The sequence below is a fragment of the Cystoisospora suis genome (genome assembly GCF_002600585.1).
Source record: "Cystoisospora suis strain Wien I chromosome Unknown contig_9826, whole genome shotgun sequence".
NCBI classification, from domain to species: Eukaryota; Apicomplexa; class Conoidasida; order Eucoccidiorida; family Sarcocystidae; genus Cystoisospora; species Cystoisospora suis.
Genome location: NW_027162600.1, coordinates 1,107 through 12,596, shown reverse-complemented (window position 1 = coordinate 12,596; position 11,490 = coordinate 1,107). Strand labels below are relative to the sequence as shown.

Here is an 11,490-nt window from a genome sequence, read left to right as displayed (position 1 = left end):
TCTTCCTCTTGTCTTTCTTTCTCATCTTCTGTTCTCTGTAGACCCATTCTGATATAGGCTAGAATCTTTTGCTGAAGTGTATGTACATCCCATGTAGTAGCTTGGGGGTCTGTCTCCTGTAGATAGTCATTGGTTAGATCTAGCTGAAAACCGGAAATTTTCTTGAAGTTTCTCTCTCCTAAGAGATAGAGAAGATTCGACTTTTCTTTCATTATTTCACCCTCGTGATGAGAAGAAAGATGTCTTATCTGTCCCTGCGTGTGTCTATTCCCTTGGCTCTCCTTCTCCCCGAGAAAGAATCTCTCGAGAGGGATATCGATGACAAGTCGATCAAAGGCCGATAGGAGGGTCTGAGTTGACTGAAGTGCATGCATGTAAGACGTTGTCTCTTGTCGTAGATACAGGGTGCTTCGGCCTTCTTTCTTTATCTGCTGTCTGCGCAATTCGTGGCGATTCTGGAGAAGCAAAGAATAGAAAGAAGTAGACATACATATAGCTGGCATCGAGAAGACATGTCTACTTAGCTTGGCATACCTCTTATACACTCTAAAGAGATCCTTCTTCTGTAATGAACAGAATGAAGCGTAGATACACTTGTCAAGATATCTCTTCATCTTCTCGCTTTTCTTCCTAGCTGAAATCTCTTCTCCTTCTTCCTCTCGTCTCTGATAGGAAGATCTTCTCTCCTGTTCTCCCCCCTCGTCATCATCTTCTTTCTTCTTCATATCTTCTTTAAGAAGTTCTTTTGCAGAAAGATCGAAAGATAACTCCGTTAAACATTGAGGTGACAAGGCTGTTAGACTATCGTTAGGTGGATAGAGATTCGTCAAGCTCTCCTTTTCTCCCCTTTTCCTGCCTAGGTCTCTTCTCTCTTCCTCCTCTACTTCTTCTTCTTCTCTTCTTTTGCTTCTTCCTCTTCTTCCTTCTCTTTCTTCTTGTTCTTCTCCCCCCTTCTCTCGCAATGATAAAGAGGGTGTGGAGGTTCTATCTCGACTCAAGCTAAGAGAGCTCCCGTCAGATATCCTCGTATAGTAGGGCATCCAGAAGGCATACAAAAGAATCTTCTCGTTCAACGCATCTGATAAAGTCGACTTCGCAACTTCTCTCTTTCTTTCTTGTTCTTTCTTATCATGTTCTTCTTCTTCTCCTCCGTGTCTCCTCCTCTCCTTTGCATCCTCTCGTCTTTCTTCTTCTGCTCCATCTCCTATGAACGCCGCCGAGTCAACAAGAGGGCGCTTACTCTTCGTCCCCTGACCATCATGATTCTCCTTCTCTTCATTCTTCTTCTCCTCCTCTTCATTCTTCTTCTTGTTCTTCTCTATCATGTTGATCTCTTCACCCTTCTCTCCAACCGAAGAAGACGAAGAAATAGGCGCACTTGAAGTCTCTGTGAATTCAATTGTCCCGTCACGTGTACTTACAGCTCCTGAAGAGATCTCTTCTTCTCCTTCATTTTCATCTTCTTCTTCTTCAGAAAGAGAAGATAAAGAGAGAAGAGATGTCTTAGCAATGAGAGTTCCTTCCAGATGAGGGACCCACTGTCGATCATAAATCTCTTGCAATCCATCTAACAGATTCACAAGCCACATAAGATTTCCTTCATAACCTCCCAGGTTGATATACAAATGTTTACATCCTCGAGAAAAAGAAGGAGAAGAAGAATAAGAAGAAGACGGGGTAGTGCCGGCGAGCAGAGGGGGAGGGGAAGTAGACGCCTTTGCACCTTCTTCTTCTTCAGTGCCGACCTTCTTGATATCTTTCTCTTGTTCTTTTCTTCCTTCTCCTCTTATCCTATGCGTTGATTCTCGAGAAAGCCTTGAAGTCTCCCTTAGAGCTCCATGGAGAAGGAGGATAGTTGAGGGGCCTAGATCGAGGTATAGAGTTGTTCTTTGCGGAGGAAGAGAAGAGGATGTACAGAAGAAATCTCTTAAAATCTGATAGCTCCATATTGGATCGATTCTTCTCCCTATGATCCTTATCTCTTCGAGTCTTGGCATGTGTTCAAAAGGAAAGATCGAAGAGGATACCAAGTCTTCTTGGTGACTCTCATGTTGTTGCTCTTGTTCACCCCCCCTCCCCCCTCCTCCGGACGTTGCAAGACTATCTCTTTCTGAAGAAGAAGAAGAGACCGACGAGGATGAGGAGGAGGACGAGGATGTAATCCAGAGTGTCTGAAGAATAGGAGCGTTAAACTCAAGGAGATTCTTTAAGAGATCTAAAGAAGAAGATGAAGAGGATAAAGATAAGAAAGAAGAAGGAGATGAGGAAATCGATTCAATCTTTCGATGGCTATGTTCGCCCCGATCATTAAACCGACAAGAAGAAGGAAAAGAGATAGTAAGATGAGATAGGTGAGGAGAATATGAAGAATCTGTCTCTTCTTTCTTTCTATTCTCCTCTTTTCCTTTCAGCATTTCGGATATCTCTAGCTGTAAGAGAGATCCTCCTTGACGTAATAGTGAAGCTACACGGGTAGAGAGGTCTCGCTCCTTACCTTTTCCTCGGTCTCTTTTCTCTTCTTGTTCTTCTCCTCTCTTGGCCTTCTCATTCTCCCATCCCCACCCCCCTAGAGTGTCTCGCACCTTTTTATCGAGCACCAGACCTTTACAGTTGATCAGAGATGCAATCGTCAGGATTCTTTCACATAAAGTACAGGAGACGAGACATAGCTTTCCTATATCGTTCATATAAAGGTATGACAGGAGAAGATAGAAACATGTTAAGTCTAGAGATTCTAAAAGGTTCTCTTTCTTTCCACTACTTTGCTCTCCATCTGCGACTGCTTCTACGGTCCTTTCATCTCCTTTAGGAGTTCCATCCCTTCTATCATGATGAGTGAACCCGCCTGTTCGCGAAGAAGAAGAGGAAGAGGTGACGTCGATCCTAGCAGTCTTCTGATCGCTCGTAGGTTTCGATGGTTGGATCGATTCATCTAAATAAGGCTGCGATATGACCCCTCCAAGGGCACGCGGGCATCTGAAGACCTTTTTCTTGCCTTTTTCTTTATCTTCTTCTTCTTCGTCTTCTTCTTCTTCATTGAGGTAGTAGCTATCATAACTCCCACTCTCGCCGCCTCCTCCACCGATCATACGACCGAGATCCTGACCCATGCTGCTTGTATCAAGGAATCGATTCTCTTCTCTTCTTCGAGAGGACAGTTAGATTGAAATATGCTTGAGTGAAACAAACTATGTTGATCAAGATAGATTACAAAAGAAGAAGAGAAAGAAAAGACGTGTGGAAAGCAGGCGGGAAACGATAACCTGAAAGAGAAGAGATCGATCTGGTGGATCATCACGCTCTCTTCTCTTCTCTTCGTGGCTAGAAAAGCACTTTACTTGATTGAATGAAAAGAAAGAAACACTACGAACAAGGAGGAAAGAAAACTTTCATAACATTCCCCCTAGAAAGGAGATCTGTCCATGGTGCCCTTCTATCTTTAATCGGCGCTACGATGATGAAGGCGCTCATCGGAGCATACCACAACGAGCCAGGACAAGGCCCGGAAAGAAGAACAGTCAAGCTGAACTTAGACCTTTTCCTTTCTCTCAGATCAACAGGAAAGGAAGAAAACAAAGAGAAATGAAAAGAAGAGAAAGAAAGACGCCTCGGACTGCTGTGCGCTCTTGCCCGAACAACGAGACTCCATCCAGCAAACCGACCAACCCGCGCAGTTGCCCTAGATACACCGTGAAGAATCAACCCTTCAGAGAAATCCAAGAAATCGTACGGGGAGGAAACAAGGTTCTAAATAAATAGAGACACCACTCTACAGAAAGAGAGAAAGAAAGAAGGGACGAGAAAGACGAGAACACGCTCCGGCAGGGGAGAGAAACCCTTAGAATGCTGATGAGGTTATGACCTGACTGAATATGTTAACGCGAGCAAGATGCTGATTGAAATAGCAAGACTTTTCGTGTGTTGGAAAGGACATCTACGAAAAGAGTGACGTGAAGCTTACTTACTTTACTCTGTGTGGTTCTTCTTACTTCGCAACAAGCTCAGCATCGCTCCACGGGCAACTGACAAGAGGAAAACGCCGGAATGCAAAGAGAAACAACGGCGCCCCAGCATGAAAGACAGAGAGAAAAGCTCTCACTCATGAATAGAGACAAATGAACGGATGAAAAAGATGCACGGCGGTCAAAGAAACGATGGCTCTACTGCCTGACCCTCCAAAAAGACGATGAGCCTGGGGTCCGGATGTACGTCGTCTCTCAAACTTCTCTATCACAGCGGTCCTTTCTTTCTCTCTCTCTTCTTCTAACTGGAGAAAGAACGTCAAAGGACTAAAGTAAACGGAAAGAAAGAAAAAAGATAGCTAGATAGGGAGAGAAAGAAGGAAAGAAAGAGATAGTTCAGGTAGATTAGATTCTTCTGACTGTCTCAACCAAAGGGAGAGAGAGCTAAGATGTGTGTGTGTGTGTGTGGAACATCTCCCATCCCTTACTGTATGAAAGACGACAGAAGCGCAGAAGCAAATAATCTATTGCTGAATGATAAGAATTAACGTCTCTCTCTCTACCTCTGATAGACTCGTAGCGCTGGAAATGATCCTCTCGAAGAAGATGAAACAGACATAGAGATGACACGTCGGGGAGAAAGAAAGGAAGAAAGAGAAACGACGAGGAGAGGAGAGAAGATTCAGCTAGATGATGAACCTCCTTGGCTTACAGGGAAAAGTAAGAAGAAAAGACTAAGTGAGCCATGGATGCTTAGCTTTCTTAGGCTCGCTTCTTCTGCTAGGAAGCTAGTTCAGAAGGAGTGAACGAAGAGAAAAGAAAATCTCTTCCTTCTCGATGAAGAAAAGATTTTCTCTGCGGGGTTAAGTTCGTTCTCTCTCCTAGACACACACTTTTCATGAGGAAGAATGGAGAAAGAACGCTTTCTCAGGCGGATGAAGAAACCCAAAGAAAGTGATTGAATAGATCGATGGATAGATTAAAGAGAGATATGAGTGGAGACAAGTCAAGGTCAGTTTTCGCAGATGGTTACAAAGATAGAGATGTGTGGATTTGTGTACCTTCTTTGTGATTTCTATCTCCTTTGCATCTCTCCGTGTATGTCTGAGGTGTATCGGCAGCTCGTGTATCATCGCACTCTTGGAGTTCTCCTGGATATCTTGTTTCTCTCTCAACATCTTTCTGAGAGAAGAGAAAACATCTCTCTTCTCTCTCTCTTTTCGTTTCTTCATTCTTTCAGCTTATTGACGTGCACGTATCTACTAAAGTCTTTCTCTTCTTCTTCTTATCTCTCCTCTTACAGAGAGAGGGAATAAGCGTGTCTTTCTCGGTAGAGTCTCTTAAGTAATTACTACTAGCACGGCGGGCTCCTCCCTCTGCATTTGCCTACATACACCATACCTCCAAAGGAGAGAAGATACAGACATGTACAATAGACATATAGAGATATATATGCGTATAGTAAAGAGATAGATATCTATATCCATGTGTATCTGTGTATATACATTCTTGAACTTGTACGTTCTTTGAAGAAAGATAACAAGGAAGAAAGAGAAGTAAAGCCTGTGGAGCTAGCCCGAATGAACGGCATGGTCTCTCCTCTGCTCGTATATTCTATCCTTACGAGATAGGCTGTATACATGCATTGTATGTATACATACACATATTAACGGGATACACATAAAGATACACATATACATAGATCTATACTCATGCCACTTCATTCACTATATATATATATATACATATCTATGTCTGTATACATTCAGAGTGAGAGTGATACTTCTTTCCTGTGTTCTCCCTGTCTCCCTCTCTAAAAGAAAGTCTTGTATCTATCATAATCTCTCATGCTAAGAGGTGGGAAAGCTCGTTAATCAGACAGAAGCCCGAAGTAGGTAAAGCATACGGAGCTAACATAATTCCAAGAGCTTCTTTCCTCTCTTATTCCTTTCAACGTCTTTCCGCTATCACTATCTTCCTTTCTTTTGAGATCTCTTCATATACATACACCTCTATGACGTCAGTCTCATAAATCTCTCATCTCCTCGTAGCAGGACAGAGAAAGGAAGAGAAGGCAAGAGAAGAAAACGAAAGAGAGAAAGAAACAGAAAGAGAATTCTGCATACCTCTCTTTCTCTCTCTCTGGACTCCTCTCTAAGTGAAACTGACTAAGGCTGTGCTTCTCGTTAGAAAGATTGCATGCAGTTCAGATAGAAATCTTGTAGAAAAAGGAGAAGTAGAAGAAAGAGGAGAAAAGATGAGTGAAAGAAAGAAAGAAAGAAAGCAAAGAACACCGATAGGTTCCTTCTCCTCTTTTTCTTCTTCTCGTGTCTGTGTATCTTGAAGATAGGTGTCTTCTTATCAAGCGGCTTCGTTAGGTAAATGAACAAAAGATAGCCTTAGCTCACACGACGAAGAAGCAAAATACAGAAAGGAGAACCCATCTTCCCTATTCTTCTTCTTCCTCCTCTTCTCCCTCCCTCTCCTTCTTCCTCTATCTCCCTCTTCCTCTAAGTACCTGATCTCTTCTTCTTCTTTCTCGCCTGTTCTTCTTCTCTCCTGTTGCTCTTCTCTCCTTCTTCTTGTCTCCTCTCCTTCTTCTTCCTCCTTCTTCTTTATTGTAGAGATACACCGTAGAGTTTGTGTATCATCTCCGGGCTCATTTTGACGAGGCTTTTTCGTGCTTTCTTTCCCCACGTCCGCAGTTTGGATGTATTCTTAATGATCTGGACGGGACAGCTCTTCAACTCATTTTCTTCTTTTCTTCTTTTCTTCTCTTCTGTCTTTTCTCTCTTCTTTCTTAGCATTGCAGCTCGCTTCTCTTTCCTTTCTCTTTCATCTTCTTTGATCGACTTCAAGACTTCTTTCAGGCGTTTCTTCTCTTGCCAGCTACCTCGATTCTTATTAGCTAGCTGATGACAGAATCGACCGAAGCTTCTTCTCCCTCCTTCTCCTCCCTTCTCTCTCCACGCATGCTTACCTCTTAATCGCGGGATAGATGAAGAGACAGTTCCAGGTACCAAGAGAGAAGCTTCCTTCTCCGTAGTCGTTTCTGTCTCTTCTTCTTCGGGATGCTCTTTCTTGTGAAGATCTTGATCTGCATGCCGTTCACTTGATACAGAAGATGACAAAGAAGAGGAAGAAGAACAGTGAGAAGGATGAGTAGCTGGAGAGGTGCTAGGAGGAGGAGGAGAAGAGGAAGAGGGAGAGGGAGAGGGAGAAGAAGAAGAAGAATGAAGGTGTTCTTTCTCTGGGTCTTCGTGTGTTTCTCCCGAGAGAGATTTCTCTATAGAAGCCTGTTTTATCTCTTCTTGAGAGGTCGATGAAGAAGAGGAAGAAGAAGACGTAGAAGAAGAGTCCATCTCTACATCTTGCGACGAAATCGAATTCTTCTCTTCTCCAAGAGAAGAGGGAGAAGAAGAACAAGCTGTCGACGCCATCTTTCTCTCTTTTCTTTCTTCTTCTTCTCTCTTTCTTTCGGAGATGAACGCTCCTTCTCTCTCCTCTTTCGATCCTTTCTTTCTTACTAGAGATGACTCATCGAAAGAAGAGAAAGAAGAAAGAACTAACCCTCTTCTAAATAGAGTCAAGGGGGTGCTAGTCGTCGAGGTAGTAGGCGTGTGGGCCGAAGAGAGAAAGAAAAACACTTGGCGAAGAGGAAAGAAGAAAGAAAGAAAGAAAAGAAAGAGAGAAGACAAGACTGAAGGTATCGATGTTGTGAGAGGAAGTTGGAGAGAAAGCGCGAGAGAGAAAGAGGAGTTGAATTTGTCTACGAAGAAGGGAAAGAAGAGAGAGGAATGAAGAAGAGGAGGAGTGTCTGTGTGACTGAGAGAAGCTATGCGAGGAAACACGGCTGAGAGAAAGAAAGGAAAAGAGGAGGAGATAGAAAGAAAGAAAGAAAGAAAAATCTTGTTCTTCGACAGGTTGAGAAAGGGAGAAGAGTCATGGAGAAAAGAGTCAAACGCATGCAAAAGAAGAAACTGAGGGAGATGATCGGAAAAGAAATGAAGAGGCTAAGAAAAGAAAGAGTCAAAATGAAAGAGACTTTAAGGCAAGGAGAAGTGGCTTTTTCTTCTCTCATTCCTGTCCGCCATCATTCAAGAAGTTCCTTCACTTTTTCTCCTTGGGTCTCTCCATAAAACTAGCACTTTCTTCAGTACCAGACAAACACTCACTCCAAATTCACGAAGGGAAGGGTTGGAGAATCCTTGAAAAGCCGCTCGATGGCGACATTAAGAAAAAGAAGAGATAGAATAGAGATAGATGGAGTGAAAGAATGATAGCGGCAATAGAGGCATCACACTAGTTAACGCAGACATCTTGTAGTATTAGTAGTAGTAGTAGTCTAGTAGTAGTAGTATTAGTAGTCTATTAGTAGTATTAGTATCAGGAAGTGTGTCTTCGTCAGGATAATAATAGTAGTGGTAGTGATAGTCTTATTAGTATTATGAAGAAGAACAAGTCTTGTCTTATCATCCTAGTTATGCTAAGAGTTGTCATAGGAGTAGGTAAAGTCGAAAGAGTAGGGAGGTATCATACTAGTAGGAGGAATTACAGGAGTGACAGTCCTCGTAGTGGCTGTAGTAGTAGTAGTAGTTAGACTTGTGGGACATAATAGAACGTTGAGTAGAATAGGAGTCATTCTATAGTAGTAATAGCACTAGAAGTTGTCGTCATTCTTCTTCTTCTTCTTTTCTTCTTTTGTAACAGTAGGAGGGAGGAGATTGGGAGAGAAATGATGAGTGTATGGAGAGGAGGGAAGAAAGGGAAGGACTGGGAGGGAGAAAGTTCTTCTAACTCATTTCTCTATCTTACGACGAAGACTCTTCATATCCATCACGTCTTCTCCTCTTTCTCCACCTGGATTACACACCTCACTTTGAAGAAAAAGAAGAGGAAGAAAGAAGAAGTTCTACCATAACGCCTCCTCCTAGACGACGACCACTGCTACTACTCAAACTACGCTAAAGGCAAAGGTCAACTCGACCCATCTTTCTATCTCTCTTTAAATTGATTTCTTTCTCTGACTTTTTCTCTTTCTCTCTTTGATCTTTCTTTCTCTTTCTCGACGTCTCTTCACTCATCCTCTCTCTTTCTGTTTTACTTAGATGCTTTTCTCTTTCTTTCTTTCTTTCGCTTCTCAAACCTTCGCTCTCCTCTTCTCCCCTCCACTCCCAACCTACTGCAAATCCACCGATAAAAGCAACTTCATTCTCGTTCTACCCCCCAGCAATTGGAAAGAAAGAAAGAAAGAGTGAGAACGAAAATTTATCTCTCTTGTGTTGTATGTACGTGTCTATTCCGTGGAGATGCGGTTGCTAGGGAAGAGGACCCTTACACTTTCGGCAGCTAAACTCTCTGTTTAGCATCGTGAAAAGTCGATCTTTTCCTTTTTCTTTTTTCCTCTCTCTTTCTCTTATTGTTGCTGTGTGCCGAGATGTAGGGAGGAAAGACCTCTCTCTCAAAATGAAACCTCGCTTCTTACTATTATCATTGTATCGTGTTCTGTTCTTTTCTCTCTTTCTCTCCTACTTCGATCTTTTCTCTCTTTCTTCTCCTTCTTCTTTCTCTAAGTGGCTCTTCTCAACTATATCACTATGGGTATCCATGGACGCATAATCCCATGTAGGTGCATACGTGTCTATACATGCATACACACCTATACATAATAGACAGAGACGTACAATATGCATGTATCTGGAAGAACTCGAGGACAATACGATAGTTTTCTGTATGAGAGATAGAAAGAGAAATTTAAGATAGATAGATTAAAGATCGATAGGTTGAAGAGAGACACAGAGTGAAGATAGATAGAAACATCTGGTCCTTTTATAAGTGCAGAGACAGAAGGGCTTGCGCGAGTCCCTCTCGTCTCTTTCTGTTTCTCTTGTTCTGAAGAGAGTCGAAAGTCATAGAAATAAGAAAGACTCCATGAAAAAGAATAATGCCGTTCTCAGGCTTTTCTGTCTTTAAAGAGAGGCTACTTGAGAAAGAAAAGAAAGAAAGAAAGGTGAAGAAGAACAGGAGAGAGTGGTTTATGTAAGGAGCTCCATTAGTCTGGCTGTTTTCTTAAGAGACTGCCGGGCGTCTCCCTCCCTCCAAGCTTTTTCTTCTTTCTTTCTTTTTCTCTTTCTTTCTCTTCTTTCTCGCTTCTCTGCTTGCATGTACGAACATCTCCCGAGCTCTCTTGCAATCTCGTTCTTTTTTCTTTACAGCTACGTATCGAAGTAAGTACGTATATATCTTTATATATAGATCTATCTATCCATATGCATATATGTATATGCAGACATATAGGTGGTACACGTATGTCTATACTGAATGTGGCTATCTCTAAGAACGTGCTACTTTGCCTGTGTGGAGTCGTAGTTGTAGATGAACAGAAAGATAACTAGATAGATAGGCAGTCATCTAGTCTTCTTCTGTCGATCTCCGGTGTATATACACCCGAGGTCGCATGGAATGACGGGATGCGCGAGAAGAAAAGACGCTTCCTTTCTCTCCAACTCGTCTTAATGCATGCATTCGACGCTTTCTCTCTCTCTTTCTATCCTTCTTTAAAGTCTTCTTCTTCTTCTTTCTAGCAAGTCGCTCTGGTCGTACGTCGTCCGAAGACTCAACTAAAAAAGTGAGAAGGAGAAAAGTCTCTATCTACACAAAGAGACATTGATAGATAGATCGACTGCTGACTTGATGAAAATACCAAAGAAGAGAAGAAGAAAAAAAAACAGACAAGGCGGGCTTTCTCTTTTCTCTTCTTTCTTCTTCCCTCGAATACACAAAAGGAAAGAAGTGCAGACACAAGAAGACAAAGAAGGAGATATTTCCATCGCAGACAGATAGAGAAAGAGATCTTTTTCATCCTCTCTCTAGCCTAATATCAGAAGGAAGCAGTCCAGAAATCTAAATAGCTCTCGCTACTCGGACTAACTCTTACTACACTCAAACAGAAGTAGGAGATAAAGCACGGCTTCTCTTTTCTTCTCTTTTCTCCCCCCCATTCCTTTCTTAGCTTCTTCTCTCCCATGTATACAGATCGATAGAAACACACGTATATGGAGGCATCAAGAAATACGTCTAGATATGTATGTATGTAGATGTATGTCTACAGGGGGATGAACACCCTATGAAGCGAAGGGCTGTGTAGGGGGTACGGGCGTATCCACATGAACGAAGAAGAAGATGGAAAAGGTGGAGTCGCACCATCTTCTTCACTTGTCTTATTCCTGTGTTGTTCTTTCATTCCCAAAGAAAGAAGCAGGGGCGAGTCTATTCAAAATTAGAAAAGAAAAAGAAAAAGAAAAGTTGTGTAGCCATGCGAAGCGTCTATCTGTCGTTGTAGACGCAAATATCCCCCGCCCTCTCAGACTTCTATTCTGATCAGTCTCACATCTCTTTCTTCCTTTCTTTCTTTCTTTCTTTCTTCATCTCTCTCTCTCCTGCTTCCTTACTTTCTCTATCTGTCTAACTGTCTATCTCTCTCTCTGTCTCTTTCCTCACTCCAAATCCAACGACGTGCTGGATTGAT

General features: G+C 42.4%; 3 protein-coding genes across 3 annotated transcripts; all 3 read right to left on the bottom strand.

The window, feature by feature from the left end:
• Positions 1 to 6: 6 nt before the first annotated feature.
• On the bottom strand, positions 7 to 5,456 carry CSUI_011129 (uncharacterized protein; the record flags this gene model as incomplete). Its single annotated transcript, XM_068071230.1, has 1 exon — positions 7 to 5,456. A coding segment is annotated over exon 1 (3,102 nt), but the record flags the coding sequence as incomplete, so codon positions are not given.
• A 1,121-nt stretch (positions 5,457 to 6,577) lies between these two features.
• On the bottom strand, positions 6,578 to 9,571 carry CSUI_011128 (uncharacterized protein; the record flags this gene model as incomplete). The annotated part of the gene is made up of 3 exons (XM_068071229.1): positions 6,578 to 7,815; positions 8,778 to 8,839; positions 9,495 to 9,571. 3 exons carry the CDS (start codon positions 9,569 to 9,571, stop codon positions 6,578 to 6,580), a joined length of 1,377 nt encoding a protein of 458 aa, XP_067916796.1.
• A 241-nt stretch (positions 9,572 to 9,812) lies between these two features.
• CSUI_011127 (uncharacterized protein) lies at positions 9,813 to 11,473 on the bottom strand. Its single transcript, XM_068071228.1, has one exon. It carries the CDS (start codon positions 10,822 to 10,824, stop codon positions 10,579 to 10,581), a length of 246 nt encoding a protein of 81 aa, XP_067916795.1. The 5' UTR covers positions 10,825 to 11,473; the 3' UTR covers positions 9,813 to 10,578.
• Between the last annotated feature and the right edge of the window lie 17 nt (positions 11,474 to 11,490).

Coding starts and splice junctions, on each gene's coding strand:
- CSUI_011127 (XM_068071228.1), bottom strand. CDS start 10,824: ATGAAAAAGATCTCTTTCTCTATCTGTCTGCGATGGAAATATCTCCTT.